We start from the raw sequence: 18,613 nt of genomic DNA on the forward strand, positions 1-18,613 counted from the left end.
GTAAGCAGGACACCAGACAGTAGGGGCAAAAAACACTTCACCTTGCTCTGGAGGTTGCTGAACTGTTTGCCCAGCACTATCCTTATATGTCCTCGTAGCCTGCTAAAGGCCTCTTCTTTTTGGTACTCAGTATTCACAAAACTTGAGACCTACTGCCACTCAACACTAGTTTCCAAGCCACCATTATATGTTATCTATATCTTTCTGTCTCAATTTCTTTTGTTTCCCTTTTATTTGCTCTATTCAGTAATACTACCTCCCTTGCATATTTAAGCCGAATGTCACCAAGAAGTTTCAGGGATGGGAGTAAACAACAAAGAGGCTGAGAGAACTCAGTTTCTCCAGTGTCAAGAAAAGGCAGCTAAGGAGAGATTTCATTGCTGCCTACAACCGTCTACTGGGAGGGTGAAGAGAATATTGAGCCAGACTGCTCAGAGGGCCTTGGTGATGGGACAAGGGGAAACTCACAATCTGAAGTGCGGGAAATTCCAGTAAGATAAAGAAACTTTTAAAAATTATTTTATAAACCATAACTGTAGCCCGATATTGGAACAGGTGCTCAAGAGGTTGTTAAATTGCTGCCCTTGAAGATGCTCAAAACTTGACCGGGCAAGGCCTGAGCAGCCTGCTCTAACTGGACCTCCTTCATGCAGGGAGTTGGACTCGATGACCACTTCAGCTTTCTTCCATGATTCTGGCAACTTTTCTATGATTTTCTGGCAACTAACAACAACTAATGCCCTGGCTACAACTGATACGCAATTCAGTAAGATCAGCAATGTTTCCCATTAAAATATTCACAGTAAACTGTAAAGTTAATTATAATGTAATACTAATTAAAATATTACAATAGAAGTTTGGTTACAACTATGTGAAATCTTTTAGTATCATCTCCCTCCTTGGATGGGAGAAAGCAAAGAAGAAAAAAGACTACCTAGAAGGTCTAGCAAATACATGATTTACTTATGTCTGAACAAAATATGGACTCCATAGACGTTTAACATAAGTTGTTGGGGACTGTTTGTTCCCCCAAACAGAGCTCTCCATGGAAGCATGATCCTTTAACAGAGCTGGTAAACTGTTGCTGACTGCATGGATGTACAGGGAGAAAGAGACCAAACAAACTTTCTCCTTTCACAAAGCTCTTTCATACATAAATCCAGAACAACTTAATTAAATTGGTTGATTAAAGCTATGCATGCTGATTTGTGCTGATGCAAGAGTTTAAATAGTTATGCCAGTTTTTAGATGCAAAATAAATGTACAAAGACGGGATAAACATATATATGCCAGGCTTATATCAGTTGAGCATGCTCATGCATGAGACTCCTACACATTTAAAATAAATCATTCAACCATTATACTGCTAGTTAGAGCAGAGCTATCTGTATTGAAATCCACTGGCAGAAATCAACATCAAGTCATGGCACTGTCTACAGAGCTTTCAAGTTTAATATCATTCAGTTCTGGACTCCAGCCCCAACCCTGGCACAGAAGGGACAGTCTCAAGGCTTGGTCTGGCCTTCTTCCAGCAGAAAAAGGCCAAAGGAAGAATGAAGTACTGTGTTCAAAATGAGAAAAGAAAAAAAAAAAAATGTTTGCCATCTGCACCTACATGTCCATTTAAGTCAGAAGACATCAACTTGAGCATATCCAACCCTGTGGTCATAATAAATTGTGGTTAGACCATTACTGGGACTCATCTCCGACACTGACTGAGTTCCTGGAATTTTAATTATTTTACCCTAAAAAAAGAGTTCAATCTTATAAAACTGTTTTTCACAAAATACTTAAAAAATTGGAAATGCATTAAAAAAGATCTTTTTTTTTTCCCTGTTAGTTAACCTAGACTCCCAGTATTTTGCTCCCTAATTTTTCCTTAGCACAGACTCAAACTATGATCTAGGTAAAGGTTATTTAACTGAGAATCACTGGGCCACATCACACTAAGTTACACTCAGTCCCTTAATTATTTTGAAGGCTTCTAAAAACCAAAAAACCCCAAAACCAGAAAAACCACAATCAACTCCATACCCATCCAGATCTCCAAGCCACTCCCAAGCTATTACCACACATTAAAATTACTGAGTTTTAACCCAGCTGCAGATAAAAACCCCACCCAGTCTAGCCTATACTCAATTTTCTCTGTCCCAAGAAAGGGCTAGGATCACCTTGTACCACAAGCAGACATGACAGGAACTATCAAGTATCATACATTTTTTCCGCCACTCATGATTTAAACAATCTGTTCCTGATCCATACAAATAAAAACTAGTCAGAGTTTCATACCTCCTGACCAACTGAGTTATCATTAGTTAGCACTTTTTAAGAACACAAGCAATTTCAGGGTGCCAGCACTAGTAGCCCAAACATTAGTTAGCCATTCTCCATTTTATCTCCATCTTTTTTGGGGCAGAGGAAGCCACAAGTGGCTCTCGTGGTGCTTGGGACCTGCTGACTACACAGTAGAGAGAGAGAGAGTACATATCTTACTTCCTAAAAAGGCAGAAATCCAGGGACCACCTTGCCCAACAGAGTTCAACGACATGTTGTTAAATATTTGAGATAAAACTCAAAGGAGAAAAAAAAAAGTAGGCAAAGCAGAATTTAGATTTCAGCAAATTGTCATTGTTACTTATATATAATCTCACCAGCACAGCTGAGTTGTTCAAGTTATAATAGCAGTGACCTCAGTTTCAGTCAGCCTCAAGTTTCACGCTTCTGAAGCAATCACTGATGGGTAATTGAAGAGATGATTAATGGAATGAGTGTTTTACACCAGTCAATCAAGTCCTATCCATATGAAATTTAGATGGGAAAAATAAGTCCTTAAAATAATGGTGCCAGTTCCAAGGAAAAAGTCATCAGTAATGACATATATATTAAATGTATCATTATAGTTTGAAAGAAGAAATGCCATTAGGTGTTTTGAAGCAAAAGAAAGGTAGTACCACCCTCACATACCTGTGCAGCTCCAAACGACAGCAGGGCGCAACTTTAAGACAACAGCTATTCAAGCGTAATTGACAGCCTGATTTGATTTGTATTATTCATACACATTACAACATGCAACCTGGCACAAGTGCACGTTCAGGGAGAGGATGACAGAAAAAACATCTTTTCACCTGCAAACTCAGAAAATCACTTCCTCTGAAAATTAGCAAACTATAATGAACTTTTCCACCCTATGTCACTGTTAAAGCAGACCCACCCTTGGCTTCCTAATATAGATGCTGATTTGGTTTATTGATTTATTTAGTTTTATTTTTGGTTTGGTTTGATTTATGCTGGTTAGCTAACGTTAATGCATACAGTCCAGAGATCTGGTGGAAAAAGTTTTAAGTCTTAAACTCCATTAACATTGTTACGAGATCCAGAAAGTAACTCACCTAATTGCTCCACTGATATAGGTATTTATACACCAATACCCACTATCAGAATTTCTTAATCCATGACAAGTGAGGTAGCATGGAATAACATGAATATAGGAATTAATGAATAGTCAGAAACTATGTGCCTTGGACTATTAATACTTACAGTAACAGCATCACAGAAAACAACACTCATGAACCAGCACTGACCCAAGTCAGCTGAGCAGAGCACCACGTGAACAAGTTATACTGCTTCAGGGCCTAAGCTGCCTCTGCGCCCTCCCCTCCCGCAGCTAACTGTGACTACTCTGGCAGCCACAGCCTAGCATGAACCACAGTAGGTAATCAGGAGCCAGCTACGTGCTTCAGAACAAGCCACGCTGTATAATTACAGCGGGGACAAGCCTGACAAAAATTAAGTCATTAATATTGTCCATTTCTTTCTCATAATGAAGACTTACTGTTTCTGCCATGCCATAATACTTGTTATAAAATCCTTAACTAATCACATTCAAGATTCTAAAGGGTTTGTAGTACTCTAAGATGGGTTTCAGACTATATGCAAATTTAAGACAAAGAAAAGCGAAGAATGTTTTTAAAGGGTACTTCTATTAGTGTTAAGTTTTTTATTAGCATTGAATGACAAATACTTCCTCTAAGCTTCCATTACACTACTCATGATAATCAATTCAAGCAATTTTTACTTATGACCCCAAGCGATAGGCCTTTCAAAAATTTCTTACTTTCTAGTTCTATGATAAAGTTAACATGGTCTATGATAAAGTTAACACCCAGCTGTGCTTTTTATACACAGGTAGCATAAAAAGATTCTCTGCTCACCTTAACATGATCAAAAACCCACATGTCAAGCTTGGCTGCATCTTGTGCTCCAAAGTCTTCACTTTCTGCCGCGTAACAAAATGTATAAACGTGATCTCCAGTAGCACCTGCAAAAACAATATAGATGGAATAGGAGACAGAGAAAAGTTTTCTTCCTTTTCTCATAGTCAAAAATGAATATTAATCCATAGGAGTAGAAACCTATCAAGAATGACAATCCTGAGATAAGTCAAAGAAGTTTTCTCCTTATTTTAAACTTTCCCATAATTTATGTTTTTTTGAAGCCTGGATACCATTTTAACTCATTAGCTTAACACTGCTCCTCATTCCCCTGAGGTGCTGATATCCAGTATGCTCAGGTGACGAAATAAAGTATGGAAAAGCAGATAGGAGTACAACAAATCCCAGTTAAAGCAAATTAAACAGAATTTAGTTTTGAAACAAGGAATTTCACTGAGAAACTTCTAACAGAGGAAGCTACACATTAAGAGCCTTGTTTGAACACACGTGTTCTGGGTGTGTGTGTAAGAAAATTTACTTAGGTTTTGGTTGTTAAACTGAATCATACAAGACAATGCCCTATCAATAAGGCCTTTTACACAGGAAAACATCATATATCACATGTAAGGAAGGCAACAGGAAGGATGTTACTTAGTTACTGTACATCAATTCTAGGAGGCAACGCAGTATCGAAAGCCAAGTGGACAACTTCAGAAAGGCAATATTCAAAGTCTGCATCTTTAAAACATGGATTTAAAATATAAAAGGGAGATCTACTGGACTATGTTCAGGCATAAAATACAACATGAGGGCCACTGATGCAAAAACACAGCATCTGGACAAGGCAATTTCATTCTGTACTCACTGTCAAGAGAGCAAAGCAGAGAAAGGGGGGAAAAAAGATGAAGACCTAGAAGAAAATAAACTTCTGAAGTCCTGGAAAGATCTGAAGTTAGGTGGGGTTTAATGAAATAGTTCAGTCAATGGCTGAGCTGTTACAGCTCGGGGATGCTATTTCTACCATGACTACGTAAACTGCCAGAGGGGAAAATGTTCTTCAATCAGTTGATGGCCAGAGAGAATATAACAGATTTGCTGGATGTCACAATTATATAATGCAGTTTTGTAACCTTCCAGGCTTGTGAATGAACTAACATCCCAGTATAAGGGAGCTGTTTTACCAAGATTATGTTCAAACCCACACAAGGGATGCAGGTATTTCAGGCCAGGAAGATGAAAGCTGGCACAGATTTTCTGCAGCTCCCCCCGCCCCCCAGGAGACATTGCTACTACTCATCACCCAGAACACTTGCTGCAGTTCTCACAGTCTGAAAGAAAAGGAAGAAAATACTCCCAGGCATTAAAAAGTGAATTCAGGAGTTTCAACTGGCAGATAAATGAGTTCAGAAAAAGAAATAAGCCCTGGCCATCATTGTCAGGATGACTGATGGTCTAAGAGGGTAGAATGCTGTACTGTTTTTCTGCAGTGTCACAGCAAACCCAAGAGGATCTGTCTTTGAGAGGTGCCACACCAAAGAAGCCAAATGAAAGCATGCAGTTAGCAGACCAGGCAAAGGAACACATCTACTGCTTACCCATTTCTAATTTCTACTAGAGCAAAAAAACCCCCACCCAACCCTGCATTGCTATGAAGAGAAACAGTGGCAAAATGAAGCCATACTAGGAAAGTTTTGGAGTGCCTGCATAGCTTATAAAATAATTGATTTTTTTTTTTTAAATAAGAAACCCTACTATGCAAAGTGTTACAAAATATTATTTTATTTCTGTTGTTTGAGAGGTGGCAGGCAACAATATGCCCAATACTTTCTTTAAGTCTGGGGATGAGGAAGCAAAGATGGGATAGAGAAGTAGAAGGATGCCAGGGATGAAAACATCCTTTAGAAGCGAGCACAGAGCTCTACTGGGTTTGGTGCTGCCATTACACTAAGGGAAATAACTGGAGGTGCCAGAAACTCCCACACCAGATACTTCCTATTCCTATTGCAGACTTGACTGGCACATCATCTCGCCCTCAGCATCAATATTCAAATATTAGGATCAGGGATCAAGTTATCACTCTCTTACAATAAGATTTATATCCTGCAGAAAGCAAAGCTCTTGCTCTGCTTGCAGGGCAGGTCCTGTGTCTGACAAGCCTTTCATGGGTCAGAACCCAGACCAGCAAGAGATTTTTGCTAGCAAATTTTGCAGGCACAAAAGAGGGGAAAAAAGAATGAAGGCACAAGGACAGTCAGACACTGAGCCGACAGAGCGTGGGCATCAGAGAGCTGTCATCAAACACAGCCAGGTGAGGAATGTGAGAAATTCTGCATTTTTCTTTGTGCGCTGTAGGAACAAGGAACTAGAAGAGGAGACCAAGAGGTCTGTCTGTCCAGAATAACCCTGATGAAGGTTTGTCCTGCTTGTCCCCATGGTCTTGACAATACCCTTTTTCATACTCAAGCTAAACAATGACCCTAGCCTTGCTGCTAGTTTCCAAGAGAGAGAAAGGGAACCTGTGGAACAAATGGCAATCTGGGTGCAAAGGACTAATACCTACTTCCCTTAACAGAAGCAACAGTCTCAGCTCCTTTTTCAGCATGGCATTTAATACTCTGGATTATACTCCAACCTAGACCCATGACAAAACAGTACAGGACTGGACTGTTCCAGTCAAACCGCAAATTCTGGCAAGTCTAGAAGAAAACCTCAAAATTTTAAGGAGCATTCTGGAAATAAAACAGGCATTTTGAAAGTACATTTTCAGGTAATTTCAAGGTCATAATCTAAAAATATCATAGAAAATAAATTCAGTGTACCAATTTTAACCTTGTGTAGCTTAAGTAAGTTTAACTATTAGAAACTAACACCTTTTAATCCTGCTTAAGATGTAAGTAAATTGCACACCAGTTCCAAAGGTACTTCGGACATTTTCTCAAACTAAACCACTAATCACACATTTAAATTAACAAATTTAGATTTCATGCATATCTATTTTGATATTGAAAGAGATCTGTGAGCATTTTATTTACCTTCTCTATAGAATCCTCAACCATTTCATTGAAATATTTATTTTATGACAGGAAAAGGACCTGAAGAACATAAACAAGGACAGGAAACAAAGGATTTCTCTCCCCTTCCCAAAAACCAGCAGGTATTACATACTCTTTATGCATCATCCAATGAAAGCAGTGAAACAGTTAATAAAATTCTGAACATTTTAGCATGATAGAATACACACAAGAAGAGTCCTGTGACCTCACTAATTTGCAACACAATAAGAGGGAGAGAAATTAAGCTATGCTCCCCTATCTCCTTTTTGGCTTTTTTGTAAAAGTAAAGAGCGAACACTTGATTCCATTCCCTTCTGTATTATAAAACGTCTCCTCTTTGGAAATTCTGTATTATAAAATCCTTTCTGTATTATAAAAGTTGTCCTCTTTGGAAGAAGGGGAAATACCTTTTTCTACCAAAAGAAGTTAATCTACCTTTCTATCATGAGAAACTATGATTCATTTTCCCCATACAGCATCTACTTCTCGGATACAGCGCTGCACTAAACCTTTCTCAATTTTGGGAGACTTCCCTCCTCCAGCAAAAGAAAGCTCCATTGTTGATGCCACTCAGAACAAGCCGTATTGAGAGACACAGCAACAGTATGGTATTACCCTTGCACATCCCTCCAGATAACATCAAAGCTGCTTCCAAGCCCTCTGCTTATCTTCTTACTCAAACAAAACCAGTAGAAGGACAGGGCTCTGGGAAATTCTTGAATTCCCCAAATATTTTCCCAAGAACGTATCTCAAAAAAATGTAAATAATCCGTGCAAGGGCAGTGTACTACCTTTCCCCTTTCCCCAGCCACCATCGCAATATTCCCAAATACAAGCTGTAATCTGAGGTCATGGGAAATTATCAGGAGATATTTTTACAGCTTACCATAAACTTATGAGGATCAAGCAAAGAACAGAAAAGAGGTGTGTGTGGGGCAGAATATCAGGAGGAGACGGGGAAGAGACTGGAGTTCAGGAAAAGTTCAAGAATCATCACGAGAAATATCATGTACGCTTTTTCTAAACCAATATTAAATTCCACTCCTATCCTGCCTATCACATTTTTCTGATCTGTCAATGGCAATACTTAGAACAGCAGCACATGCCCCTAGCTTGTCCCCTTTTCACTTCAGTCTGTTTTATTCTGAGATTATGGGAAAGGGTGTATATGCCCTCATTCTTCCAAGAACAAAACGAAATTAAACTTGGAGACCCTTTAAATGTTTAAAGTGTTGCTCAGCAGTCTCTGCATGCTCAAAGACCAATTGCACTGGGCTGACAAGACTTTAACACACTGCACACCACGGGGAAAAGATCTCAGCTTCAGGAATAGAACCAGGCAGTTCCTACTTGCATACAGTTCTTCCCTTTACACATTATTGTTCTGGAGTAGAAGCAGGATAACCCACAATAAACTACTTCTCCAGCTCAGACACTCAAAAAGGATGGCTGCAGTTCTATCACCCAACTCACTGGGAGCTGCATGCAGAGGAAATAAAACTCCAGCTGCAGGCTTGCAAACAAGAGCTTTAAACCTCAACCAAAGAAAAAAGCATTAGGTCCTTTTAACTAAGGGTGTGTTTCCTTTAGTATGCTGATAGAATTAGGGAAGGCCTCTTTAAATGGATGAGTAATAAATAGGGATATCCTCTTTAAAAGCTTGCTTCTTTTTCTCCACCCAGTCTTGAATTCACAAACTAGAAATCAGGTATACACAAATATGCAAACTGGAAATATTTCATTCACCTTCTTCTCTAACTCAAAAACTGTAAGTGTCTATGTTACTGTAGCCATGTGTTTGGGTTAATACCTATCCTAGACCATAGTCTTCATTGTACTAGCCTGATTACCTTGTATAAACAATGCATGCCTTACAACGACTATGCCCTTGAAGAAGAACTAAAAGACTGATAAAAGGGGAACATCCTGCCCTAGAAGGCATCAGAGGCTAGATGATTGCCAAAAAACCAAGAAGTCAGCAAAAAACTGCGGTAACTAGGGGAAAGGTAAAGGTGGCAGGGGGAGATCGCAACCACCAATTCAATTTAAGATTGGAAAGACTTGCTCCCGACACCTGCAAGGAGCATGCGTGCAAATTTACATGGCAAGCGAGGCTGATTTGAACATAACTAACCTATCAGCATGAATTTAGGCAGGTTTTTACTAATCATGTAACAATATAAATATGCTGTAGTTCTTTTGTGTGGGGTGCTAGCTGTGTGGAATTACCACCTAGCACCCATCTTCGCACAAACAGGAGATAGATAAATATCTCGTCTTTGTGTGTAAGATTGGTTTACTGCACACTGGGTACCGGACCCCGCTTGTGGGACAACATTACTACCTGATAACTACGTGTTAAAGATTCACAAAATTTAAACCTTACCTTTTGCAAACATTGGCAAAATATCTGGACTTCCCCAGCTCCAAGTATATTTACTTTCGTTGAAAACAGAGTCAAATTCCACTGGATTCTCCTTCCATCCTGTTAAACAAACATACCTGGATGTAACTGGGGTTGCCAGAAGATCTCGTTGACTGCTAAGATTGATAGTACACGCAAAATGTCTTTTGTTTTGGTTTGGTGTTTTTTTTTTTTTTTTAAAGTTTCCCTTCTATTATTTCACAATGAACTCCACTTTGTGAGTCTTGGTTTTACTTCGATTTCAACCTCTATTTGCAATTAGTCCCCCATTCACTCCCCAGAAGTGAGCTGAAAACCTAAGCCAATCTCATTATGCAGGGATCCAAACAGACAAAACACACAGCTGGTTTACCTTCTAAACAGCTAAAATTATCCTGAATTCTAAATCCCCTGTTGTCTGAACTCAGCTTTTGGCATTTTAGGCAATAAATTACACACTCATATATCGTATTTCCAGCAGTCACGTTCCACTTCATCAAAATAAAACCTTCAAGATCTTCTGTTTCCATGACAAAGCAGCTCACAGAAATATAGAGATGCTCTTAACGGCAATTCCTGCCAATCCTGCATTTGTAGCAGATGTCAGAAGGAAGAACCTTTTGATTAGGAACATGGACAAGACCAAGTAATTCCTCTGACCTCCCTGTCCAAAACCAACACACATTACACGTGTTCAGGCCTGGAAGCCTGGGGGAAGGCAGAGGACCACACAAAAGACCAAGTCAGTAATGCAAAGGCTTGTTCCACATTATTAACCACCAAGCATGCAGTAACAGCTAGCTCTGGACAAAACACATAGTTGGGGTTTTCGCTTTATTTTGCTACTGATTCTCCAACTCAACCTAGCAAAGGTTCAGCTAAGACACCACAGTTCACTTCTTGTTGGCGACACCTACTTAGCCATCTCCCATTAGATCCCAAACGATAATTAAAAACTCTGTTACGTGAAGAGGTCGCTCCATAAGATACTTCCGCTTTTAGACTCAGGGTGCTAAATTTTACCATGTTACAAAATATTAACTTATGTAAGCTATTTTCATAGCTACCAATATTAAGAGTGGGAAATCCATCCAAAATTATTTTTTTCTATATAATCTTGGTATACAAACCACTATGCAGGTGTTTATCAATAATCATCTAGAAGCCCAGCACATCACTGAAACACCTTATTTTGGAGGACAGTGTTCAAAGCTTTAGGACCAGCATACCTTTAGCAACTGCACTGACATCTTCATAAAATCCAGCGATAAGTGCAACGTGCCCTGGCCTGGATTCTGTAGGGACCCGGGTGTGAGAGATTCCCCAGCTGCCATTATTCTCTAGAATACCCCTGAAAACAGGATACAAGGCAGTTAATGCTTATGACTTCTTGAAGGTACAATGAATTGCAGATAAAAAGAGTGACAGGTAGACATAAGGCAGGAAATGCAAAAAAAAACACAGACTAAAACAAATTTTCACTATCGCCTGCTATGCAGCAAAACAAGCAGAACATTAACCTGCAAATAGTTCTATATTATAAGACCCCACAGAGAACATTACTATTGTGGCCCATCAGCACTGCAAACAGATGAGTTTAGGTGGTGTTCTAATACACTTAGAATTAACATACTATTTTCTTCTGCTATAGCTTACTCCCCCCCCCCCCCCCCCCCCCAACAGATTGTTTCTGCCTGGTGTTACTTTCCTTTGTTCTTTCCATTTAGCTTGAAAGCATCTAGTTCAATCTTCTCTTACTCATTAAATATGCTCAATTATAATTAGTTCTTGTGACCATGTCTGCCTTTATCTGTGCTGAATATTGGAAGCCAGCATCAAGAGAATTAAAAAACTACGTAAATGTAAGGTGCAAATCATTTCAGCAACATGGAGAAAATTTAAGTAAACCTTGTATCTTTTGTAATTAAACCGAAGTGAAGGAGAATACCCTCTCACCACATATACGGAAATACATAAATTGTCTAGGGATTATGCACATACAATAGTTATAACAGATAAAAAGCAAAGAAAATAGAGGACAAAGCCCGAATGTAAGAAACAGCCTCATAAACTACTCTTGTCTGCTGAAGATATGAACAGCTGGAGCCTGTTGGAGAGCAAGCGGTGAGCACTACCATATGCTGTTTTCTTGTCTCCATCTTCTGGAAGAAGAGAAAGATTCACTGCCCACTGTCAGAGCAAGGGGAGAAAGAAAGCAAACAAAACACACCAGGACATACCTTATACTAATGTTTAGGAAAAAAGCAGCAGAATCTTCTGAACAAATTCAAAGCAGTTTTTAAGAGTCAAATCTATCGGGAAATTGTATTTTTGTTGTTCATGATATAAGCTACAAAATTTGCTGTATTTTTATGGGATGTGTTTTAGCCCAAGTAGATTTTAAGTTCATGCTTTGTAACTTTATTTTTAACAGAGATTTTATACAACTGTTAATTACAAGATCTGTACACTCAGCTTTAAATATATTTCTCGCTAATGAAGTAAGAATCAAACCACAACCTAACATTTCAGGCTCCACTCTAAGCTTGCAGGATTCAGAGTTTGCTTGTTGGTTTTTTTTTAACTCATCTTAGACCTCACATTCTCAGGCCTACTTGAAAGCTCACAGGACTATATGGAATAGCCCAAATATTACAGTGAAAAATGTAAAAGGTGATATAGCACTCTGACATGTTATTCCTAGCTCTCAGCTAGGTTTTAAGACGAGTTGTACTGAAAAAAGTACTAATTTGAAAAAAGGATTTAAGCATTAGTTCAAGTGGTTTCTAATTTATTCTCACTGGAGAGACTGATCAAAATGCATTGCACTAGCATTAGTGGAAGATTTAAGACAAAAATAAAACACTTCTGGCCCTCCTTACACTTCATTGTCACAACAGGTAGGAAATTGTTTTAATTAGAATTTGATTTCTATTGAGTTGGAAAGTAATCCTTTAACTTTGCTTTTGTGGGGCTGTATCACAGGACGTGAAGTCAACAACACATACCAGGCATAAAAAATAATCGCCAGATATGGTCATTTACCTGTTCAAAACTCATTTAGCTATTTTGAATTATTTCAAAGCCTTTTTCTCAAAAGAACCATTAAAAAAAATTAATTTCCTTGACAGTATAAACATTAGCTACCCATAATAACAATGATGATTATGAATATGATATAGTAATATGGCTGAAACATGACAGGCAAGGAATAAAACATCTTCCCCAAAACCACCACCACCACAGCAATTCAGACCACCTACCATCCCTCACAGCTATCAGAACACTGCTGAAAAACAGATTTTTCAAGATTATTTGTAAGAGAACAGACTAGGTACTTGGCATACATCAGCCAGCAATCTGCTCCAAGCCTAATAGATATTTATTATTAATTTTATGTACCTACTAAAACTTTGCTTCTATTTATAGCACATTGCTACACAAATGGTTCTTGCTCATTTAAAGATAATCTTTCCTCATTAACAACGCAATAGTTCCCAAAGTGCTCCACCTGGATGAGACAAGTAATCTGGCTGTTACGTTGCCCATTAATAAGGGACTGAACACTTGGCAATTAGGAATGAATGTGCAAAAAAGTGAACTTTGTATTAATTTGCATATACTTTGGGTTAATATTATTGAAAAAGGAAAGCTCAGACAGCAATAACTTGGCAGAATAAAAAAGGAAACACTTCCAGCAACCAACATCTGATCTTGTTGAACTGTTTACAAGGTTAACTTATGGAAGTTGTGTAGCTTAAAGGTTCGGTGACAAAACACTGAGCCTCTTGCTTCAAAATTGTAGCAATATATGTAATAGAGCTGAAGATACGCCCTGGACTGCCCGGCCCTCCACCTTTCAGAAAGCACAACATGCCACGTGCTTTCTCTTTTCATCACCTCTCACATACACATGCATTTTATGCAGAATGAGACACAGAGAAATACAGATGGCACTTCAAACCTCTACTGGCATTTTATTCCACTCAGTGACCCACCAGCATCTTTGCTTGTTACAAGGCAGTTCTTCCCCTCCATTCACCTGTGTACTTTCAGCACAGGTGACAATGTTTTACTTCTACAGATTTTGAAATAGAAAGCCCGTAACTCCACAAACAAGGTAAAGCAGAGACAGCAAAAGTGCAAACTTCCAAATACTGGACAAGCTAATACACGGTTTTTTTTATTTGTAGACCCACGTGATAACGCTGAATGGGTGAAACCGAAAAACTCAAACCACTTAATGGCAACAATATCCATTATAACTCTTTCCTAGCCACTACCCACCACTGCTCCTAGTGATGGGGCCATTAGAGCATTCACACCTTGTTGATGGTGCAAAAGACCAACAGTTTTACTGCCAAGAGAAGAAACTGCTCTGCAAGAAGTGTGAAGTCCACTGCTAAAAGACAGGGAAAACTCACGCTGATGTGGCAGACATCTGCCGGTGGCAGACAGCACCTTACAAAAACACTAACAACAGGAGAAGCAGGTACAAGTAATCCCATATAAGCTGGCAAGTGCTGAGCAAGGGCTCCTCAGATTCCTGTAGCAGACTGCAAACGCCCTGACAGCTTCAGATGATTGATTATTTGGGTTTGCTCTGATATTCAAGCCAGACCAGTGCTATTACACAAAAGTAGTCTTATTTAATACTGTCTACTTTTTTTAGTCTAGGTAATGATTTGTCTTACGATCAAATAATTATCGTGATATAAGGAAACAGAGAAGGTTGGTGAAAATTAGTTTTAAGCACTCAAGGATATGACTTTTAACACTTTTTTGGCAGGACTAGTTTTTCACAATCTTAAACCAAATCATTCCATTAAGCAATCAGACACGCACTAGAGAGCACGAGGGAGGCAGCAGGGTCACACATGCAGGAAGGGTGGAACAAATAGGAAGTGGCAGCCTGCTGTTAGATCCATTCACTCCTTAAAAAGCTTCATCAGTAGCTTAGAATTAGAAGACAAGCACATTAATGAACTACTACTCCTAAACTGAACATCCAAGAAGCAGTTTAAATTAACGACTCTGTTAGGCTTCAGAATTTATACCATACTGATATGAACGGAGAAAGTTCACACTCTGCTCAGTCACTGGCTAGCTGTCGTTTTCAGAGGACAATATTGACTCAATTTACTCTGTTCATGGTTTAGCAGCTTTACTTGACAAAAGGGGACACCAACTCAGGTTCATGCATTTCTGCAGAGTGTAACTCTGCAAAGTTTGTTACTTCAAAGGCAGAGGGAAAGCAGTACCCAAGCCACCACAGTTGCTGTTGTTCCTCTTGTTCTCTTTTCAACATTACACAGAGCTGCCTCCAGAAGCAAACATCTTCTGGATCAGTAGCATTTTCAGATGGACTTACCGCAGGTAGGGTGCTCGGGGCGTATTGTTGCTGTTCAATTCATACAGCGAATCTGCCCGCAGACCATCAGCAACAAAGAGTACAAGACGTTTTGCCGGAGGTGGTAGTGGAGTCTGCTGAGGAGTCATACCATGAACGAGGGGAGAGCTGAAGTAGATGTCAAAAATGGAGACCAAGAACACACAATGCACAAGGAGACCAGCGAGTATGAAGACTGATACACCCATGACAACAGCGGGCTGGCAAGGCAAAGTCCAACACTGAGAGGGAGTAAGAAAAATAAAGTTAGGCAGATGAGACTTATCAGAATCAATATTTATTTCATTTGTTACAGAACGGGAGTACCATGACCACAGTCATTACCCAAGATCCATAATCAATCTCTGCTTCCAACAAGCTTTTTCCCAGAAGTTTTGGTCAAAAGTCACTGCATGGTTAATTCAGACTTTCAGATAGTCATTATGGCTCAGCAACTCATCTCTGGTGTTTAGTGGGGCATCAGATGGCTTCAAAAGACCATTGAATCAAGCAGTTTGTCTGATATTCAGCAGTTTTTTGTTACCTACCTCAGTGACAGAAGACTCAGACAATGCAGTATCTCTATGAACATACTACCCTCTACCGGCTGACTGCATGACAGTGTTGAGGTCTGTTCAGGCAAACACAAGTCAAAGACAGCTAGGAAAAGCCATCCTATAGCAAACATCCATCCAAAGTTGCTTTTTCTAAGTTAACTATCAATTCTGGGTTCATTATGTTCTGCCTAGAAACAGAAAACTTCTTTTAAAGGAACAAAGATGCTCTGCTGAGTGCAGAACACTATTCCTCTTCTAAAACAGGTGACAAAAGTACAACAGCTGAAAGTTTATGTTTCATGGATAATGATATTCCCTTTTTGAATGTTTTTTTTCTGCCCTGTCATCCTCTGAAGTCAGGTTAGGGATACAAATATGCTTAATAACAGGTACACTGGAAGTGTACGTGTCTGTCACATGTACTGAGGGGTTCATATGATGCCTACTGAAAGCAAGGCAAATATGTATATTGACTCAGGTAAGTGTGGGATCTGAGCCTGAATGAGGCTTAGTTCTGACAAAGTACTATTAGTGCCGTCCAGGCTGCTAACTTGGTTTTTTTAAATATTAGCTAATTATCAACCTTAAGTAAAGCTGGGGGCTGACAGGGTCCATCTGTCAGAGGAGAGGAAGAGCATCTTCAGTCATAGGCTTGCAAAGCTGGTGAAGAGGGCTTTAAACTAGAGATGCTGGGGGAGGGGAACCTCAATCCATCCCACTCCTACCAGTTTGGTGCCAGGGCCAGCAATAGATGCCCAGAGCCTGGAGAAGGATCACAGGTCAGCAGGAGAGCGCCTGAAGAGCGGCACAAAGGAACTCCAGCCAGTAAGACAGCTTCATCGGGGGCCCAACTTAAATGCCTCTATGCAAACGCACGTAGCATGGGGAATAAACAAGAGGAGTTAGAGACGTGCGCACGCCTGCAGGGCTACGACCTTATTGGCGTCACAGAAACGTGGTGGGATGGCTCCTATGACTGGAATATTGGGATGGAGGGATACAGGCTCTTTAGGAAGGACAGGCAGGGGAGACGAGGAGGGGCTGTCACCCTCTATGTCAATGACCAGCCGTAGTGCATGGAGCTCTGCCTGGGGATGGATGAGGAGCTGACCGAGAGCTCATGGGTCAGAATTAAAGGGAAGGCAGGGACAGGTGACATTACGGTGGGGGTCTGCTACAGGCCACTTGACCAGGGAGACTGAGCGGATGAGGCCCTCTAGAGACAGATAGGAGCAGCCTCACGCTCACAAGCCCTGGTCCTCATGGGGGACTTCAACCACGCTGACATCTGTTGGAGGGACAACACAGCAGGGCATAAGCAATCCGGGAGGTTCCTGGAGTGCGTCCATGATAACTTCCTTCTCCAAGTGGTAGAGGAGCCAACGAGGAGAGGTGCTATGCTGGACCTTGTTCTCACCAACAAGGAGGAGCTGGTGGGGAATGTGAAGCTCAAGGGCAGCCTGGGCTGCAGTGGCCACGAAATGGTGGAGTTCAAGATCCTTAGGGCACCGAGGAGGACGCACAGCAAGCTCACCACACTGGTCTTCAGGAGAGCAGACTTGGGCCTCTTCAGAGATGTGCTTGGTAGAGTGCCATGGGACAAAGCCCTGGAGGGAAGAGGGGCCCAAGCAAGCTGGTTAATATTCAAGAATCACCTCCTTCAAGCTCAGGAGCGATGCATCCCAACAAAGAGGAAGTCAGGCAAAAATGCCAGGAGGCCTGCATGGATGAACAAGGAGCTCCTGGACAAACTCAAACACAAAAAGGAAGCCTACAGAGGGTAGAAGCAAGCACAGGCAGCCTGGGAGGAATACAGAGAAATTGTCCGAGCAGCCAGGGATCAGGTTAGGAAAGCTAAAGCCCTGATAGAATTAAATCTGGCCAGGGACATCAAGGGCAACAAGAAAAGATTCTGTAGGTACGTCAGGGATAAAAGGAAGACGAGGGAAAATGTAGGCCCTCTCTGGAACAAAACGGGAGACCTGGTTACCTGGGATACAGAGAAAGCGGAGGTACTCGATTACTTTTTTGCCTCGGTCTTCACCAGCAAGTACCCGAGCCTCATCGCCCAAGCCGCAGAAGGCAAAGGCAGGGACCGGGAGAATGAAGAGCCACCCACTGTGGGAGAACGTCAGGTTCGAGACCATCTAAGGCACCTGAAGGTGCACAAGTCCATGGGACCCAGTGAGATCCATCCAAGGGTCCTGAAGGAAGTGGTGGATGAAGTTGCTAAGCCACTATCCATTGTATTTGAGAAATCGTGGCAGTCCGGTGAAGTTCCCACTGACTGGAAAAGGGGAAACATGACCCCCATTTTTATACAGGGAAAAAAGGAAGACCCGGGGAACTACAGGCCAGTCAGTCTCACCTCTGTGCCTGGGAAGATCATGGAACAGATCCTCCTGGAAGCTCTGCTAAGGCACATGGAGGACAGGGAGGTGATTCAAGACAGCCAGCATGGCTTCACCAAGGGCAAGTCCTGCCTGACTAACCTAGTGGTCTTCTATGATGGAGTGACTACATCAGTGGACATGGGAAGGGCTACAGATGTCGTCTATCTGGACCTCTGTAAGGCCTTTGACATGGTCCCCCACAACATCCTTCTCTCTAAACTGGAGAGGTATGGATTTGATGGGTGGACTGTCCAGTGGGTGAGGAATTGGTTAGATGGTCGCATCCAGAGGGTAGTGGTCAATGACTCAACGTCCAGATGGAGGTCAGTGACAAGTGGTGTCCCGCAGGGGTCCGTATTGGGACTGGTACTGTTTAATATCTTCATCAATGACACAGACAGTGGGATCGAGTGCACCTCAGCAAATTTGCGGATGACACCAAGCTGAGTGGTGTGGTCGACACGCCAGAGGGACGGGATGCCATCCAGAGGGACCAAGCTTGAGAAGTGGGCCTGTGTGAACCTCATGAGGTTTAACAAGGCCAAGTGCAAGATTCTGCACCTGGGTCGGGGCAACCCCTGGTATCAATACAGGCTGGGGGATGAA

General features: G+C 41.1%; 1 protein-coding gene across 7 annotated transcripts in view; it reads right to left on the reverse strand.

Moving 5' to 3' along the window:
- Positions 1-18,613, reverse strand: part of PIGN (phosphatidylinositol glycan anchor biosynthesis class N) — a 206,886-nt gene that overhangs the window by 172,010 nt on the left and 16,263 nt on the right. For all 7 annotated transcript variants that reach the window (XR_012994657.1, XR_012994658.1, XM_076330404.1 and 4 more), the window contains exons 2-5: positions 15,040-15,299; positions 10,898-11,019; positions 9,651-9,749; positions 4,212-4,318 (exon numbers count right to left, since the gene is read on the reverse strand). Coding sequence is in view for 5 of the 7 variants with exons in the window: in XM_076330404.1 (XP_076186519.1) it covers positions 4,212-4,318; positions 9,651-9,749; positions 10,898-11,019; positions 15,040-15,266 (555 nt within the window). In the remaining 2 variants the exon portion in view is untranslated. The remainder of the gene's footprint in view (positions 1-4,211; positions 4,319-9,650; positions 9,750-10,897; positions 11,020-15,039; positions 15,300-18,613) is intronic.

This window comes from Aptenodytes patagonicus, chromosome 2 (genome assembly GCF_965638725.1).
Source record: "Aptenodytes patagonicus chromosome 2, bAptPat1.pri.cur, whole genome shotgun sequence".
In the NCBI taxonomy this organism is placed as follows: domain Eukaryota; kingdom Metazoa; phylum Chordata; class Aves; order Sphenisciformes; family Spheniscidae; genus Aptenodytes; species Aptenodytes patagonicus.